General features: G+C 39.2%; 1 protein-coding gene across 2 annotated transcripts in view; it reads right to left on the reverse strand.

Moving 5' to 3' along the window:
• Positions 1 to 20,437, reverse strand: part of TBC1D4 (TBC1 domain family member 4) — a 129,959-nt gene that overhangs the window by 73,006 nt on the left and 36,516 nt on the right. Inside the window, exons 1-3 of one of the 2 annotated variants that reach the window (XM_030922342.1) lie at positions 6,867 to 7,446; positions 4,594 to 4,683; positions 880 to 984 (exon numbers count right to left, since the gene is read on the reverse strand). In XM_030922342.1, the coding sequence (XP_030778202.1) occupies positions 880 to 984; positions 4,594 to 4,683; positions 6,867 to 7,403 (732 nt within the window). In that variant the 5' untranslated portion in view covers positions 7,404 to 7,446. Of the gene's footprint in view, positions 1 to 879; positions 985 to 4,593; positions 4,684 to 6,866; positions 7,449 to 20,437 lie in introns of those variants that run through there. The other variant, XM_030922341.1, reaches the window with a different exon arrangement.

Below are 20,437 nucleotides of genomic sequence, written 5' to 3' on the forward strand. Positions count from 1 at the left end.
TGGAAGGCAAGAGTCGGGCAGGGATAATTGTGATATGCACCAAGGGCACAAGGACAATGCTGCCTGACTAATTTCTATATGACGAAGTTTTACGTGTTTCCCTGGGAGAAATCCTGGTGGGAGGATCACATGTCTAAGAAAATAATTTTCTGTAAACTTTTCTAAAAATGGTGATGTGTATGTCTAAAGGTTTGTGTTAAAATGATATGGGGAGATGGCATAAGTGCAAGAATAAGTAAAAACTTTGAGGGGAAAAAAAGTCAACATATTTCTTAGCCACTCAGATATATGTCCAAGCCTGCCTTACATGTTTCCTCTTGAACTCCAATTACCTTTAGTTGAGAGCAGGAGAGGGGTAGTGTTAAAGGTAAGAACTGACTTTTAAATGCCAAAGAAGAAAATGAAAGTTAAAGTAAGACCACAACAAATATGATATTTTAAAAATGAAGAAGGGACTAATAAAATAAAGGAAGAAAACCAAAATAGCTCTCTATTCTGCTGACACAAGCATTATCTATTCTGTGATGTTATAGCAATTAAGAAAATAAAAGATCAATGCCCTTCCTTATCTTCTCATATGAGCAATGAAAAAAGTAACAGCTTTTCTCCTATTATTAGTCTTTTCCTACCTTTTAAAAATGCTCAAGTTTCCATGACTGGGTTTATTAAACCCAAGAAAGTATCTAGGCATATATTTTACCATGACAATTTGTTTTTGCTTTTCTACTGCTGTGCTGCTTTGAAGGGGAAAAACATATTTCTAGATGCCTTCTTCTTCCCATAGATAGCCATTTTGCAAGACCTGGGCTCCTAACAGGCAAGTCTTCTGTTCGACCGATGTGTCCGCAGGAGCAAGCAGACAGCAGTAACACTACTTACCAGAGATTCGCTGGCACACTGGAACACGTAACAAATATACTGGCTAAGTCCAGGCTCTGGAGACTCCCGGCAGATAAAGCCAAAGTGATCCACATGCTTTATACCCTAGATGGAGGGGAAGAAGTGCAATAAAAAATTTATGGGAATATATCTTTTAATCAACAATATGGAAAGCAACATCAGTTCTCTGCTTTCACGGTTCTATGAATTTTTTCTTCACAGCGATGAAGGGGGGACATAATGCCATAGCAAACTCATACAGTGGCCTGTTGATACATAAAATAAAAGGTGAGACCAACGCAGACTGTTTTACATCTGATAAACACTCTGCGACTCAAGGCCACAGGAGGAAAAATATTGATGCTATGATCCACTGTGTCTTGTAATAAAATGCCACCCATGTCTGCAAATAATGGAGTTTTCAATTTACTGTCTTCTTAGCACGGCAGTCTGATATTCATCATAAACACTGTTCTTATCTATCTGAGGCTAAGAATCTGAGAAAAACTAATACTGACAATACTCAAATTAAATGGCATGCAATTCCCTAAAGTATGCATAAAAACACTAGAATGTTTGTCTCTTTACAGACACTCAAGGAGCCACACTTAAAAGACTGATACGTTAAAGAAATTATTGCAGGTGCCAATTATCCACACTGACGAATCCTTGTACTTCCTGGACCCAGGCTAAGTAACCTCTATATCTCCTTTAAAAAAAAAATCAGAATCATCTGTGATTTTCATTCAGTCTAAATGTATACATACCGGTAAGTAGACAACACCTTAATAGCAAGCATAGTACTTAGAAAAGCCAGGTAGGTAAAAAATTTAAAGTTGTCCTGAAATCACCTAAATCCAAGTGAAAAGGAAAAACATGCTTTGAAGTCAGATTTGTGCTTAAATCTTGATTCAATTGTGGGATACGTGATTTTGCACTGGGTTGCTCATGACTATTTCTGAGCACCCATTTCTCATTATAAACCAGTAGTAACAGCACCTACTGTCAGGAATGTTCGAGATTTAGAACTAAGAAATATAATTCCTAGGATGCTTGATAAATGGCAACCCCTATTTTGTTATCATAAGCTCAATCTATCCAATGGAAATAGAAAAGGAAATCAATTCTGGTAAAAAGAAAAAGTACAGAGCAGAGAGGCTGCAACTCTTGAGGTGAAAGTAAGCAATCTGTATGGATATGATACCCATACAGATTAAATTTGCACGGTGACTACCAGCCCTCCATATGACCTTTAGATACACAACCTCGATTTTCATCTTTCCATTCTCATCTCCTTTCCTCTGGCTTTATCTCCTATAACATTCCCTTCTCACCTCCACAACTCTAGCCACACGGGCCTCAATTTGGTACAATTTATTAGTGACTTAAGAATATCCTTTACTCGCTTAGTACTAAATGGGAAAAATTCACAGGACCTCATTAGCTCGGAGGGTCCTGAGGCAATGGCAACGTTTCCAGGAAAGAAAACCACTCCTGTAGTCGCCATGCTTGCCAGGCAAACAGTCCGACAGCTTTTGAAGAAAGAAGCATTTGTGGGTGTGCACTATTAAAAATCAGGCTATTCCTGAAAACAGCCACATTACATGAGTTCAATTCCCTGGAAAGACGTAATAAGAACAGGGCCAGCCACTCAGTGAGGAGCAGATGGCTAAACCTGACAATTACCTCAATGAAAGTCAGGGCTTTCCACAAATATCCCTCCTGCTTCTGTTTATTTCTTTTTCTGAACCAGAATATCAGAATGCACATCTTGACTTTAAAAACATACAAAGGGGAAACAAGAAATTGTATCTGAACTTCCAATTTTTGGTTTGGCTAGTTCTTTTTTCTATTTCTTTCTATTTTTTTTTTCTTTTAGCTGTCCAATGAACACTGAGAGTTTTCTCACCAGGAAGCTCGGGAAGTGTGTGGGGTGGGAGGCACAGCTTTTGAGGATGCCCCTTGGTGCTCTGGGGTAGGAACTGCTTCGGTTCAGACATCACTCTCTCTTTAGTATTTGGCATAAGGCCCACCACGTGTAAAGTGCTCATTTATTCAACATGTATTGAACACCTCAGGGTTAAGCTCTGTCTGAGTACATCTGACTCTGATGTCCTACAGAATGACACCACAGCCTTAGACACCTGCCCTCACAGCACTTACGATCTCCCAGGGACCACCAGTAAACTGGGAATTACAAGAATGCTTAATAAATAGTTTTCAGTTAAAATTTCTGTGTCTTTTAAGTAGGAATTTAGAAATTTACAATATATTCCTCCTTATGTCAACTGCTGACAAAGTTATTAGAGTAGAAAAGTTTTATCTACACAATGTAATTTTATGTCTCCATATAATAGAAAGTATATTAAAACAAAATATCAGATGTGAACTGTATTAGCTGAGACTGGGGTAAACAATTAACAAGGTGTACAAAAACTGGCCAGCATGGTGGCTCATGCTTGTAATCCCAGCACTTTGGGAGGCCAAGGCAGGAAGATCTCGAGGCCACGAGTTCAAGACCATTCTGGGCAACATAATGAGACCTCGTCTCTACAAAAAATTTAAGAAAATAAAAAATTAACAAGTAGCCAGGCATGGTGGTACATGCCTGTGGTCCCAGCTACTGGAGAGGCTGAGGTGGGAGGATTGCTTGAGCTGGAAAGGTCAAGGCTGTAAGGAGCCATGATCACGCCACTGCAGTCCAGCCTGGATGACAGAGGAAGACCCTGTCTCCAAATAAATAAATAAATAAAGGTACAAAAACTGTCTTGTTATCTTCAAAGGGAAGAATGTCTGAATACCATATCTATAGCAATGCTAACTTCAAATTATTTTTAAAAAGATAGTAAATAAAGAAAACAAGATAGGCCGGCATGATTTTTCAACATTAAAATATAAGTAAGGACCTTGGCAAGATCCAGCTCCTTAAAGGCAAGTCACTAGGCAGAAAAGAAGTGACAATAAAATCTAAGTAAGGACCTTGGCAAGATCCAACTCCTTGAAGGTAAGTCACTAGGCAGAAAAGAAGTGAATTCTCAATTCCAGGCACCTCCTTAGAGGAGCATTTTTAAATCTCCCTACATTTAGATTTAGATACTCCTTCCATCTGACATCTTCAAAAGTTCTTTTTAATCTTGTAATCTCTTCAATGTCTAATATAATCTTGTATATATTTGGCTGTATTGATTATTTTAAAAACATTTAAATACACAGTTTGTGAATTAAAAATAAATAAAAGAAAAATACAAAACTATTTTCAAAATTTAGTATTTACATTAAAATAAGCTGAAACCCTCATTCTCCTTTTACTACCTACTATGGTATAAAGAGCAAGCATGACTCAGTTACACCCACAAGTCCCACAGGCCAGCATTCCAAGGAACTAACTGTGCAGGTATTTTCAAAAGAACTCACCACCACAAAAATTCCATCACTGGAAGGGATTGGATGAAGTGGCATTACAGTGAGAAAGAGTTGACTAAAATGAGGACAAACTGTTAGGACAGACACCAAGCGACCTGGGCAGGATTTTGAAGCTGCCATAGACAAAAACCCAGGAGCCCTTAGTTTAAGACAAATTCCCTTTAAGAATAAAAACTTAAATTTCAAAAAAAAATTAAAATTTGAAGGGGTCAAGCCCAGTTATTTTATTGTTAATTCTGAAATAAGGCTGAATTGGTCTCTTCACATACTGTGATATACTTTGATACATACCTGAGAACAAGAGGAGATATCTTTAAAATTCTTTTCTAGCACAACTGATTTAGTGTCTGGACTGATAAGGTTAATCTCAAATCGCCCAACCTTAAAAATAAAAGCACTCCAATTAATTTCAATTCACAAGGATCTAACATCTTACTTTATAATCAAATATTAAACTAATAATATAGATTCAAATGCAATATCCCAGATGTATCTATTTCATATGTACTTAAACATCTAATCCAACCAATATTTTTAACCCCAAATATCAGCTGCCTCAAAAATGTTTCTTTCCTCTGTCAAAAAAAGTATGAAAATTAAGTTAGTCTTCAATTATTATAAGATACAAACAAATATTTTTCAGATTAGAAACTGTCTTTTTAAAAAATGTGCAACCTTTCCTCACTTCATGATTTCTAAAAATAGTAATTTCAAAAAAAAGTTATAATCATACTTTCTCCCAAATGGTCAGCAAAAGGATATATCTGTAATTGGGCTAATGAATTAAAATTTTTGAAAATAAACCATTCAGAAAAATTAACAAGAACTGTGACTAGCTAAAAAAAAGAACAAATCTGATAGCCCCAAGAAAAGGGGAAATTCAGTTAACACGTCACCGAAGACTAGAGAGGCTTTAATGACATACCTTGAGTTCATTAAAAACAAAACCACCACCAACGAAAAAAACAAAATACGAACTTCCAGAGGTCAAGGCTCTACTAAGCTGTGATTACACCAATGCACTCCAGCTTGAATGACAGAGCAAGACCCTGTCTCTTAATTTTTGTTTTTAATCGGGGGTGTGTTTTTTTAATCAAGTAGTAATATAATCAATGCCACTTCTTGCCATCATTTTCGATTGTTGAAATGGGCATACCGAGCTCAGAAAGGAAATCTGATGCCTTCACAGATATGGAGCCACATTTGTGTTCTGCATGGGATCACTTCTGCAGGAGAACATCACATTTTCTCCTTAAGGCGAAATGTTTGTAAGTGTTGCCTCTTTACTTTGAATTTACTTTGGAAGCTGTACTTGTTCGCCTACCGGTGTTTATGAAATCCTACATTTGGGATGTTTTTTCTATAATAAAATATTATCATTTGTGGAAAAAAAGCCTCATGAACTTCTGATAAAGTAAACTTCTGATATTACACACCGGTACTGTTAACCAAAATACTCCGGAATTTCCTTTTCTGGAAATCTTTAAAATAAGTTTAAAAAAGATAGTCAGCCTTTTTTTTTTTTTTTTTTTTTTTTTTTTTTTGGCCCACGGAAACTCAAATCTTACAAGCTGAGGATTAAAGACTCTCTACAGGGTATTGTTATGAATTAAGTTATTTTAAGTGGAACCTGACACCTTCTATATCCTGTACAACATTCAAAAATGTTTAGAATTAAGAATGATCTTTTATACCAATACTACAGCTTGCATCAAATTATTTTAGTATCCAATTCAGTACATTTTTAGGTCAATGGTCTTTCGTTAACCTCTTTCGGTGTGACAGCATAAATTGGTGTGTTCTCAACTCAAAACACACATACGAGTCTCTGGAGTTTTTTCTTCTCTAGAAAAAAATCCCTTGTTTCTCCATGTTAAATCGCACTCTCTCAGATTCATATCTTTAAAGACTGACTTTTCACAATTTTGTTGTTGTTGAGACGGAGTCTCGCTCTGTTGCCCAGGCTCGAGTGCAGGAGTCGATCTCAGCTCACTGCAGCCTCCGACTCCCCAGTTCAAGCAATTCTCCCGCCTCAGCACCTGATTAGCTGGGATTACGGGCGCACCCTCACCACGCCCAGCTAATTTTTCTATTTTTTTAATAGAGACGGGGTTTTGCCATGTTGGCCAGGCTGGCCTGGAACTCCTGACCTCAAGTAATCAGCCCACCTCGGCCTCCCAAAGTGCCGGAATTACAGGCGTGAGCCCCTGTGCCCTACCTACAAATTTTTTTTTAAGCATTTATTTGAGAATCACCCCAAAGCAAATGCTGGTGATAGATTCTTATTCTCTCTACCCGATGTTCAGGATCTCCACGAATTGCTTCCTCCTCCTCCTCCTCCTTTCCCACTGCCTTACTTCTTACACTCCACACTCCACATCTGCCTCTCGCCCCTTCCCTACTTTGCTGTGCACTCTTTCTCCACCTGCCTTATCTGCTTTGAATGGGAAAACAAAAGTTAGATTATTCGTTATATAGAGGTGGAGCTGGGAGGAACTGGATGCCCAGCTGCTTCCGTCTGGCACCTTCTGGGGCAAGGGCAGACAGCGCCCGGCCAGGCGTACCTGGAAGAGCATGGTCCTGTTCTTCTCCGAGTCCGAGGGCTGGACGTGACTGGGCGCACTCGCGTGTCTCCGTCGTGGCTGGGATTTCTGGCTGCCCTCGTGAACTCTCCTTTGCACTCCGGTGACACTGCTGCACCGAGACCGAAACTCCTGCTGCTCATCAAAGCCAGAATCTTCCAAAATCCGCTCAGGGAAGCAGACCCGAGAGCTGGTCAGGGCAGGCTGGCTGGCCACGGTAGGTAAGCCAAAGTGGGTGTCGGTGCCGTCCGCCTCCTCCGGCAGGCAGTCTCCGGGGGACCCGGGCACCACCACCTCCAAGTCAGCCAGGTCCTCTCCCGGGTCCACACCGCGCTGCTCGCCTTGGATCTTCAGGCGCTGCTGTTCATGCAGGCTGAACTTCTCCATGCAGTCATCGATGAGGCTTGAGGGGGCCTTCTTGTGGGTCACGGTCACCTTTCCACAGTACAAGACTTCGAACTTCTGAGAGTTGTAAAAGGCGTCCTCATTATCTTTGCTGGGTTTGGCATCCTCTTTCATGGCGGCTTTAGATAATTGCCTTATGCTGCTAATAACATCAGGAACCTGGGGGAAAAAATTACAACCCTGATTCTAGTTGAATGTTTTGAGACAATTTACATTTACCTAGCCCAATTATTACCATATGGAATGTATTTTTATCCTAAATAATATACAAAGTAATAGACACTACACAAGACAGAGTGTACACTTATACTATTTGACATAAATGACTTTAACGTAAAATTAAAATGTAATGAAAATTAATTGAAATTGAAGAGCAGGATTATATTTTCCCACTTCAAGTGAGTCTCCCAGAAACAAAACCATTAAACTATATAAGCCACTGCCAACTTATTATGTCATAATATGTCTTTTGATTGTTTTTAGAAGTTATTTTGTGCCTCAGCTGAAAGGAACCAAAGTTCCAACCATGAGGATAAAATAACCTTTCTTGATGAGGAGGAGATTAAAACCTAGACATCCCTCATCAGCATCAGTATCAGAGAAAATGCAAATTAAAACCACAATAAGATACCACTATATACCTCTTAAAATGGCTAAGATAAAAAGAAGGCTGCCAGCAAGGACGTGGGAGCACCTGGAACTCTAGTACATTATAAACAGACATATAAAATGACACACCACTCTAGAATATGGTTTGGCAGTTTCTTAGGAGTTGAATACAGACCTACTTCATTACCTAGCCATTCCACTCCTAGAGATTAAAACACTGGAAAACATGTCCACACGAGAGCCTTCAAACAAATATTCAAAGGCACTTTTGTCCCAATACCCAGTGAAAGGATAATATCTTAGGTCCCCAAAATCACTAAGGAAAACTCAAGATGAAAATTGCTTAGGGCAAACCTACTTCCAGTCTATTCAAAGTCACCCTTCTGCTCACTGAGATAGATGCATATCTGATTGCCTCCTTTGGAAAGGTTAGTCAGAAACTCAAAAGAATGTAACCATTTGTGTAGCACCTATCTATGACCTAAAAACTCCCTCCCTGTTTTGAGTCTTCCTGCCTTTGCTTCAAGTTGTCCCGCCTTTCCAGACAGATCCAATGTACTTCTTACATATATTGATGTCTCATGTCTCCCTAAAGTGTATAAAACCAAGCTGTGCCCTCGCCACCTTGGGGACATGTCATCAGGACTTCCTGGGGCTGTGTCATGGGTGCGCATTCTCAACCTTGGCAAAATACACTTTCTAAATTAACTGAGACCTGTCTCAGATTTTCTGGGTTCACAACTCCAAAACTGAAAACAATCCAAATGTCCATCAGCAAGTGAAGAGATAAATAAAATGACGTACATTCTATAAACCAAAAGGTATCTAAGACAGGTCTCAATCAGTTTAGAAGTTTATTTTGCCAAGGTTAAGGGCATGACCATGACACAGCCTCAGGAGATTCTGAGAACATGTGCCCAAGGTGGTTGGGCTATAGCTTGGTTTTCTACATGTTAGGGAGACATAAGACATCAATGAATATATGTAACATGTACATTGGTTTGATCCACAAAGGCAGGAGAACTCAAAAGGGGTGGGGGAGGGGGTGTATGTGGGGGCAGTGGTGCAGTTCCAGATCATAGGTAGATTCAAAAATTTCCTGATTGGCAATTGGTTGTAAGAGTTTATCTAAAGAGCTGGAATCAGTAGAAGGGAGTGGTGTCCCGGCTACGTTAAGGGGATGTGAAAAGCAAGGTTTTTATTATGTAGAAGCCTCCAGGTAGCAGGCTTCACAAAAAATAGATTGTAAATGTTTCTTATCAGACTTTAAAAGGTGCCAGACTCTTAGTTAATTCTCTCCTTGACCAGGAAAAAGACCTGGAAAGGGAAGGAAAAATCTATGGTTTTCCCCATAAGAGAGCTTTGTAGGACCATTTCAAAACATGTTAAATAAATATATTTTGGGGTAAAATATAGGGCCTTTTCAGGGCCCTTCTTTTAGGGCCTGTTATCTGTCATGTTGGTATCTTACTGCTACAGAGTCTGCTTTGTCAGTCTTAAGGCTGTTTTAATATTAAATGCTGGTCAGCTGTGCCTAAATTTCAAAGGAAGGAGAGTATAAGGAGGGATGTCCAACCCCCACTTCCCTTCATGGTCTGAACTAGTTTTTCAGGTTAACTTAGGAGTGACCTTGAACAAGAGGAGGGGTCCATTCAACTGGTAGGGGGTACAGGGACTTGGAATTTTATTTTTGGTTTATAGTTAACAAGAGAGAACACTAATCTGCTCTCACCTTGTTTACTACAATAACCTTTCAGCTAGTTTCCCCTGCCAGCTTCAATTTACTTTCAAAACCAAAATGATCCTTTTTAACACAAGTCATGTTACTTTAGGGGGTCAAAATTTGCCACCCCAAAATATGCCACTTTGGCATACTGATTATTTTTGAGTTCAAGATACTTGAAAAACTGCAAGTGTGAGAAAGGTATTCTCATCTTCTTTTTTCTTCCTAAAATCAGGAGGTAAAACTCCCCCTCACTATAAAGGAGAAAGGAAGACATACTCATCACTAGACACAGCAAACTGCAGTTGAGAGAAACCTAACATAAAAATCTTGTTAATTGACGCTTTATCTTCCTAGTTACTTTTCCACAATCAACTGCTCTAGCCAAAACCTCTTTGTCTTGTCGCATTTGCACAAGTTACTACTCTTTATCCAACCCAGACCCTTTATCTTCTTTGGGTCTTCATTTTTCTTGTGAAGGCTCCTATGTACATGTAAAAATCACAAAATAAAATTAGTATGCTTTTCTCCTGTTAACCTGTCTCCTGTCAGTTTCAGTCAGAGATCCTAAGGGAGTATAGGAGAAATCTTACCTCGCCTCTATTGCTCACATGCAAACCCTTCAATAGGTCTCCCTTTCATTAGGAGTAAAATTTTAGACAAGGCCGGGCACAGGGGCTTAACACCTGTAATCCCAACACTTTGGGAGGCCGAGGCAGGTGGATCACCAGAGGTCAGGAGTTCGAGACCAGACTGGCCAACATAGTGAAACCTTATCACTACTAAAAATACCAAAAAAATTACAGGCACCAGGCATGGTGGCGGGTGCCTGTAATCCCAGCTACTCGGGAGGCTGAGGCAGGAGAATCACTTGAACCCGGGAGGGGGAGGTTGCAATGAGCTGAGGTCACATCATTGCACTCCCACCTGGGAAACAAGAACGAGACTCTGTCTCCAAAAAAAAAAAAAAGAAAAGAAAAGAAAGAAAAAAAAAATGTAAAAGACAACCAGCTCACAGTGTGCTACAGGGCCCTGGCCATCCACATATGATATCCATACAGATTAAATCTGCACCGTGGCTAAAGGTCATCCACATGACCTTTAGGTAGACAACCTGGATTTTCATCTTTCCATCCTCACCTCATTTCTCTGATTTTATCTCCTACTAAATTCCTTCTTACTCTCTCAGCTCCAGCCACAATGGCCTCCTTGCTATTTCTCCAACATGCAAGGCACATTCCTCCCACAAGGTCTCTGACTTCAGCGATGTTAACAGTTTATTGCCATATCCACTTAATATTTTCGGACCACAGATGACCACAGGTGACTAAAACTGTGGATAAGGAGGGGCTGTTGTAATTATTTGAGATATACTGCTAGAGCATTCATAGTTTTAAAATCACAAGAATTACAGATTGCTAGACCAAGTATTTCCTATGAAAGGATAGAGTCCACATGCTGTAGCTTCAGTGACTCACCCGCACACTTGCCATGTCTCAGGGACAAAGTCAGGTATCTGTGTTAACATGTGACTAGCAACCTTAACCCTCTGTCATTTTCTTACTGCCTTAGTATGTGATTTACCTTACTTGACAAGGGTCGAAGATACGGAGAGTGAGCTAGCTGACACTGAACCCTGCAAACCTGCAAAAAGTAAAATGATTCTAGTGGGCAAAGCCCTAGGAGAATGATCTCTTCTTTCTCTCTATTTTTCATCTGATTACTAAATATTTTTAATCTGATTTTTAACCCAAGTATAGCTAAATCTTTTTGTCTGATTTCCACTAAATACTTTTCATCTAATTTTTAACCCAAGTATGCCTCCAAAAATGTCTCCACAGAGTACAGAATCAGAAATACTGCCTGTAGCACTGATTTTAGTGCAGATATTTTATCTTGTTACAAAATGATTTACATACAACCTCAGAGTTCCATTCTACAATTGAGATTGCACATAAAGTCAATTCAACCTTAACTGTGTCAAGTCTTTTGAATTTCTCTACCGCCATATCAAGAGTTCTTACATGAAAAACTGATTTGTGGCTGAATTTCTAGTCTCCCAGGATCCTTCCCTGTGACTACAGGTAAAAGCTCAACACCTAAATGTAATTCTGTAAGTGACCTAATTTATATAAGCAAAGTTTATCATCTTGAATTCTGAACTGGGTCTGTAATTTAATCTTTAATAATTTAAGATGCTAATATTATAACACAAAACTGGTTCTAGTTACCTTTACTACCTTTTCTCAGGTTATGACTAACCGCAACTTTCAATGACATGGGTTACAGAGACTGCAAAACTGAGCTAACAACAGCTCTGTTTTTTCGCTTATCCTCATGTGAAACACGCAGTATAAAATCTAGCATTATACAGCCCCTGACTACTAGCTCAGGCCACACCAGAAGGGACACACTGCTCATATAAGCACAGTAAAATACCCGTGGTGGGGAAATGAGCGATCAGAGAATCATGAAAATCTTGTATTGAAGCATTTATTTAAGGGATTCATCAGAAACAACGCAAGAGAAATAAAATTTCTATCCAGTAGTTGTACATATATACAATATTTTGGAATCACAGGATTCTCCTGTAGCATACATAGTGTTGACTGACATATATTTATACATACATTTACAAATATTGCTGAATGAATTCGAATCCTTCTTATATGTGTAGCATCTTTTCAATATCTTTTTCTCCTGTACCATCATCCATAAGCTCTTAAGTGAAAGACTGAGTTAGGCTGATCTTGTTGCTTACTAGAATTCCTCCCCGTGGCCACTGGGAAAATGATCTGGGCTCAGAAGAACTTGAATGAACGCTGTCAGCAAACAGAGGCATATATATAGAAGTAAAAAACTACCTAAAACTCTGATATAAATGCTTCAGGACTGAGACAAATTTAGTAAATTCCTGTTGATGACTCAAGAGATCTGCCACACCCAAAATTAGAAAGCAGTGGCTTCTCACTCTGCTCACCATTCACCCAAACTGGGAAGTGACAGTATGTTTCCAGAACAACTCCAAATGTTATAGAGCACCTCAAGCTACACACCCCGCCTACATATTCTAGCTACAAATAATTCCGCTGCTCAGAATCTGCCTACAACCCACAGAGTCTAATGACGATTTACACCAATTCAAAGCCAGATTTTTACTCCGTGGCAGCATTTAATCTTTAACACAAAACAATGATACTCAAAAAGGCTCAACCAAACTAGGGACTGACAGGTTTATATTCTATTCCCAATATTTTGCTCAGGGCCTCTGGGAATAGTTGTTGCACCTCTGCCAGATAGCTTCCTCAGGAGCAAAGTGAATGGGGGAACTTGATAGATGGTCAATAAGGTCTCACGGGCATTCACATTCTGTGCGTTAATTTTTGGATTAATGCCAATATAAAAGCAAGATAACGTACAATCAAGAGAGGGAAAAATCACCTTTATGATTAAACCTGAAGTAGTGTGCGAGTTGTTAATATGATTCATTTCCATTAACACACAGGGATCAATTCAACAAAAATAAGGGTTTCATAGTATTTAGAAAAAGCACAGTGCCACCTTTAGCTAGTATTTTGTTGTGACACCTTCACTGACCTCACTAAAACAATTCAGACTAAAGTACCAAGACTCAAGACATTAAAGCAATTCCTCACTCTAGACAAAAAAAAAAAAAAAATGCCTCTAGATTCCTTGATGTCATGCTGTTCTTTCTCAATAGTTATCATAGTTATTTAACATACTTCAAGAAACCCATTAACATTTTATAAACTACATTTTACCTGACTTCAAAATAAAACGAATTCTACAACTAACCCACACTGATGTTCAAAGTCCTGAACGAACACAGGAGAAAATCTGGAAAGTTAAAAAGCACTAAGGAAAGATACCTTTGATCAGGAAGCCAGCTGGAAACTGGAGGTGGTCACGAAGAGCAATGATTTTGCCAAACTGGTGTCGTCCTCAGTATTAGCTCTCTCGGTTGCACTGAAGAAGTTCTCTCTTTCTAAATAAGCCGGGGGTATTTTTATTGTATTTATTAAAGTCTATGTTATCACTATGCAGCCAATTATAAAACTTCCCAGGAGTAACCGTTATTGCTTCAAAAGTTAAGTATTTCCTGACTCTGCAATCAGGAAATACACAGATTGTTTGGGACTAAAGAGCAAAGCTTTAGCTTTCTTTAAAAAGAAACATTTTAATTTTGATGACTGTAGTCTTTCTTATACTGTTTAAATAATCACAAGTGTCCCACGCTTACTAATTATAGAGATAAGAGATTAATCTACAGCACAATGTCTTTTTTCCTCACATGGTTCACTGATAACCGATGAACTTCAATAAATGTTTAAAAATAGATATGACGGATATCAGTGTCAGAATAAGCTTCCTAAAACATATTTAAACAAAAAAGAACTGGATCAATTATTTTACAATTGGTATAAGCTTCACTGCTTGATATTATTCATCTTTTATAATAACTACAGTAGGTAGAGCAAGATTTAGAGAAGTGTAAAAAAAAAAAAAAAAGTTGAGGAAAAACATTAGGGAACAAGTAAACTGAGAAACTGCCTAATGAGAAAGAACAGCAATTTAAACTAGTTTCACTCAAACAGAGACAGTATGGAAAAGAAATATATTTGCTTTGGAAGTAATGCATGGCTTTAGGGGAAGGGTAGATTTCCTTTGTAATTAATTCTGCTTGTTTGAGAAACCATTAAGATTAGTTTACAGACTATCCACGCAACATGGGGATAACGTTGAAAGCGTAATGGTATGAAGTAAAATTCAGCATCTTGAGAAATGATTGATTTGGTCATTTAATGCTATAATTTTTAATTGAGCTTTTTAAAATTTTGTCTTCATACAATGGAAAATGGTGGGAAGATATATAGATGCCAAGTATCAGTTCATTTATATTCAAGGAAACACTAATTATTCCTATACATTTGTCCAGCCCCAGTAGCCTTAGAAGCCCACCCAGTTCGTGCTGTGGTTTTTAGGGTGAAGCTGTTTGACAATCTCATTTGAACTTTTATCCTAAAATACTTGAGATTCTTTGTATTTAATTAAAAATCTAAATTACTACTTTAAAGCAAATTTTCCACAGTAAAATAGGAGTCTAAAACTGAGTCTAGATTCAAAACAGAATAGAATAATACACTGATTTTAAAATAATAGAACTGTAAAACTGTAAAACTAAGGGTCCCCTGAAGGAATCACCAGTCCCCATTGTCTTATTTTACAGATGTGCAATAAACTGTTAACATCAAACATCAAACCACTGAAGAAGAAAAGAATGAAATTACAAGAGACTAGACTATTTGGGGCCAAAGAAATCAAGAGTATCTCTGTGACTTAAACCAGAGTCATACAAGTAGCTTTGTTTTTGACCCTCGGGCTATGAGCCAAGACAGTTTCCTCTCAGACCAGACTTTAGTATTCTTGGCTACTTTGCTCCAAACCCATTTACGGTTCAGCTCTTTTCTAACTGCTGCCTTTTTGATGGCCTCTAAGTTAGGCCAAATTATCAGAGAGACATTTCTTAAACCTTTCTACTGAGTTCTCTCCTCTCATGCCGTCTCACTGTTTGTCCAGTTGAATTCCCTCTGTAAAAGATAGACCTGTGCCTTCTTGTCCTAAGACTGTTACAAATGTGTAAAAGTGATCAGATAGAAAACATAAAAGAGCAACTCACAGGAAAAAATCTGGGGAATCGTGATTTGATAAACAGAATGAGGCCAGGCATAGTGGCTCACACCTATAATCCTAGCACTTTGGGAGGCTGAGGCTGAGATGAGGCTGGTGGATCACTTAAGGTCAAGAGTTCAGGACCAGCCCGGCCAACATAGCAAAACCCCATCTCTACTAAAAATACAAAAATTAGCCAGGCGTGGTGGTGCACACCTGTAATCCCAGCTACTCCTGAGGCTGAGGCAGGAGAATCACTTGAGCCTGGGAGGCAGAGGTTGCAGTGAGCAGAGATCGTACTACTGCACTCCAGCCTGAGCAACAGAGTGAGACACTGTCTCAAAGAGAGAAAAAAAAAGACAGAATAAAATCTCCCCGAAAGTGGCTGAGTTAAGTCCTGGTGTAACAAGACAGAAGATGATATGCTTGGAAAGAAGTCAGATGACAAAGGAGCAGGCAAGAACCGTCACTTTCCAATTCCCTTTCAAAACCAAAGTCAACTGGGGCATGGTGGCTCACACCTATAATCCCAGTACTTTGTGGAGGCAGAGGCAGGAGAACTGCTTGAAACCAGGAGTTCAAGACCAGCCTGGGAAACATAGGGAGACCCTGTCTCTACAAAAAATTTAAACCAGGAAGGAGTTGTGGCACATGCCTGTAGCCCCAGCTACTTAGGAAGCTGAGGTGGGAGGATCACTTGAGCTTGGGAGGTCAAGGCTGCAGTGAACAGTCATCATATTACACCGCTGCATTATAGCCTGGGTGACAGAGTGAGACCCTGTCTTTCACTAGACACACACATACACAAAATCAAAATTATTATTTTTAAAAGGAAGCAGTCCATAGCTTCACATATTAGAAAAGTACACATCATGCATTTAGAGGGTTTCCACTTAAAGCCTGGGTCCAGTATCTATGTTTATCTACAGAAAAGATACAATAACCCCTAGGTCTCAGGTTTTTCATATGCAAAATGGAAATCACAATGCTTATCTGATGAGCAACCTAAGAAAAATGAATTAAATGTGAAAATATGCCTGACACAGTGCTGCGACAATGAAAGCATTTAATAACATTTAAATCAAAATATAATTCCAATGTGTGCTACGTAAGAGGACGAAATAAGTGACAGGCTATGGCTAAATCAAATTCCCTGCCTTCATGAAATTTAAATTGGGGTGGGGAGATAGGGAAGAAAAAATAATAATAAACAAGAGAAGTAAAATAGAAGGGATTTTAGCGAACATTTCCAAGGAGAAAAACAATGCAGGGAAGGGGGAAATTTGGAAAGATATAAAAATTTGAGGAAAATAGTTGCAATTTTAGAGAAAGGACTCTCTGTAAGATATGAGTAGACATCTGAAGTCAGCAAGGTCATGAGCAATACAAATATCAGAGGGAGGAATGTTCTGGGCAGACAGAACATCAAGTACTAAGGTCCTGAAGCACAAATTTTCCTGGTGTGTTCAGGGAACTGTGAGGAAACGCCATGGCTGGATGAGAGGGAGTGAGCATGTGATTATGGGAGAGGCAGTTGTGGGAGATGTGGGAGATCTAAATCCTGCAGGGCCTTGAAAGGACTTTGGCTTCTACTCTTGGTGAGACAGAAACCCCTGTTTTCTAGTGCAGTGCTCAGTGTGGAAATGACATGATCTAAGTTGCTTTCAAAGGAACCCTTTGGCTACTGTGTGGAAAATGGACAAGCGTAATGGGCAGGTGTCCACTGCACTCATCCAGGGTGAGTCATTGGTGGTTCACACAGAAGCGACAGCAAGGGAAGTGGTTAGGCAGCAGCCAGCTTCTGGATATAACTTTAAAGGTACAGACAGGATGATATGTTGACGAATCCAGCGTGAGGTCTAGGAGAAGGAGAGGAGGCAAGGATGACATCACGATTTAGGGCCACAGGAATTAGAAAAAAATGGAGCAACAGTAGGACAGACTGAAGATGGGTGATGGCTTAAGGGATCAGGAGCTTCGTTTTGGACACACTAATTTTGAGAAGCTTATAGACATTCAAGGTGAGATGTCAGTAGGCAGTTAATTATATGTGTCTGGAACTCAGGGGACAGATCAGGGCTGAGACAGAAAATTGGAAGTTACTAGCATCTAGATGGTATTTAAAGCCATGAGATTAGATGGGTTCAACAAGAGAGTGAGTATAGAAGACAGAGAGAGAGACAGAGACAGAGACAGAGAGAGCTAGGCAGAGAGAGAGAGGTGGGTATCTCCAGGACCTAGCGTTAAGGTCACAGTGCTTATAGTTTAAAAGATGGAGAGGTTGGGCGTGGTGACCCTGTAATCTCAACACTTTGGGAGGCTGAGGCAGGCAGATCACGAGGTCAGGAGTTCAAGACCAGCCTGACCAACATGGTGAAACCCCATCTAAAAATATTAAAAAATTAGCCAGGCATGGTGGCGCGCACCTATAATCCCAGCTACTCAGGAGGCTGAGGCAGGAGAATCGCTTGAACCTGGGAGGTGGAGGCTGCAGTGAGCTGAGATCGTGCCACTGCACTCCAGCCTGGGCAACAGAGCAAGATTCTGTCTCAAAAGAAAAAGAAAGATGGAGAAATATGAATGAAAGAAAATACAGGAAGAGCCAGGTGTAAAACCAGGAGGGAATGGCATCCTGAAGCCAAGTAAGAAAGGTTTCCAAAAGAAGAGAATAATCAACATGAGATCATAGGTGACTCTGGCAAGAAAATTTGTGGGAGCTAAGGACAAAAGTCTTAATGGAGTGAATTCAAAAGTGGGTTCTCTCTTGAAAGAAACTGAAGAAATGACAGCTTTCAATAGAGAATACCTAACACTGAAGGGGAAATCAATGATCTCAAGAAAGAGGGCAGAATTACTGCAGCAATGTCCTTAAGTAGACAAGAGGGGACAGAATCTAGGCCCAAGGAAGAGGCTGAACTGAACTGGCAGTTTGAAAGGGAAAGGCAGAATAGAAAGGCACAGGTGCAGGCAGATGGGTGATGGGAGTTTACAGAATTTCTCCTCTGCTTTAATTTTCTCTGTAAAATAGCAAGCTTGCTCATTAGCTAAGATGAGGATGGGGAAGAAGATCTAACAGAATATTGAGCATCGACATAAAATTTAATTCTAGGCTGTTTATTGACCAAGTTGTGAGGTGAAGGCATCGTTAGGACCCTCGAGCTACTCTTCCTGTGGTCTCTGGATTGCTAAATGTGAACCCTACATGGCATCAAGTATTTTAGGTAAAACTCAGGAATCAGCCACTAATTAGAAGAGAGGTTTGCTCACGTGAAATGAACTCATGTAGGTAAAACTGTTTTCTCTGCCATTAGGATGAGACTGGGAGCTATCCTATAAAAGTAATATTTATATAAGGAATAAATTTTGAAAAAAGTTTGCATGTGTTTACGCAAAACTACTCTATTCTGTACATTCCCAAAATAAAAATAACATACTATGATTTTAAAATATTTGTGTCACTTATGAAAAATATTTGTATTTCTTTTCTTAGATATGGATATTTCTATGGACATGATTTCTAAAACAGTGAAGTAAGAAACAAAGTCATCAAAACAAGAAAGTAAAGCATTTCATAAACATGTAATCAAGAAAGTTAATGTTCCATTTTCTAGGGGTATTTAAGAGACACACCTGAAACATTGTTCTTTATTTTTGAGATCCATGTTTTTGAATACAGCATATCCCTCTACCCAACTGCACAGCATTTCCAGTGTGAGATCAGCCTACTATCTATTCAACAAGATGCTCTCTATTTATCAAATCAGTCCTATTATTTAAGGCTCACTTTTTTTTTTTTTTTTTTTTTTTTTTTTTTTTTTTTGAGACTGAGTCTCACTCTGTCACCCAGGCTCAAGTGCAGTGTCACAATCTCGGCTCACTGCAGGCCTCCACCTCCCAGGTTCAAGTGATTCTCCTGCCTCAGCCGCCCGAGTAGCTGGAATTACAGGCGCCCGCCATGATACCTGGCTAATTTTTGTATTTTTAGTAGAAACAGAGTTTCACCATGTTGGCCAGGCTGGTCTCAAACTCCTGACCTCAAGTGATCCGCCTGCCTTGGCCTCCCAAAGTGCTGGGATTACAGGCCTGAGCCTCCGAGCCTGGCCCTAAGGCTCATTTTTGTAAAAGCATAGTTCAATACTACTTGTACTTGCTCCAAGAAACACTAGAGGGAGCTTTCCCACAAAGACTAGTTTAAACCAAAAAAAAAAATTTTTTTAAAGGTTCTCACAATACTCAGAAAAAAAAAATGCTCCCATTATTTATAAAATATTATTACTACTGCTCTCATCTTAGGCCCATAAAAAGTAAATCAACTAGAACTTTAGCTGATTAGACAAGTTTGGCAATAAAATAAGTTAATAAAATAAAGTTAGACTGAAAAAATTTGAATATAGCAAAATCAGGACTTTCGATGACATTTAATTTGCTAGGTAGTTTAAAGCAGGACACAATAAATATAGTAAGAAACATACATCTTGGTCCTTCCTCATGAAATAGGAAGTATAATGTCATCTAAACAAAATCCTAAAACTGAATATTTAATAGGTAGTTTTAACTTATGAAATGTCTGAGTTCATGAGAAGAGAAGGTTTTAAGCAAGGCTTAATTGTGCAATGAAATGGGCCTTGGAAAAGGAGGCAAAGGAGCGACAGCTCAGCCCAGAGGGATCTGGATATGACAAACTCTAGCTGAGATCAGTAGATAAAGCTGTAATATTATCAGGAAACAAAAAATGCCACACACTTCTCAGAAACCTATTTTTGTCCTGTCCTTCCATATTACTTCAGATATTTATACCATCATAACAGACTATTCACCTTGCAGATGAAAATAATATGACATTATTGGGCTTTTATTCAAAGACTTCAGGTCCTTATAAACATTGTCATTAACTGCTAATGGGGAGTATACCTCCCTTTTTCAAAGAAGAAAAATCCTAACCACAGGCCACCCAGGGATAAAAATGGAAACACATTCACCTCTCTCCAAAATCAGGCTGGAAGGAAAGGCAATAGCAAGCAACCGGATGCTAATCTCTGACCCGGACTTGCACTTTTTGTGGGTGAAGGAAAAGCACCAGTCTCCCTACATAGTAACCATTCATATTGGAGTTCTAAATGCACAA

Source organism: Rhinopithecus roxellana, chromosome 18, assembly GCF_007565055.1.
Source record: "Rhinopithecus roxellana isolate Shanxi Qingling chromosome 18, ASM756505v1, whole genome shotgun sequence".
NCBI classification, from domain to species: Eukaryota; Metazoa; Chordata; class Mammalia; order Primates; family Cercopithecidae; genus Rhinopithecus; species Rhinopithecus roxellana.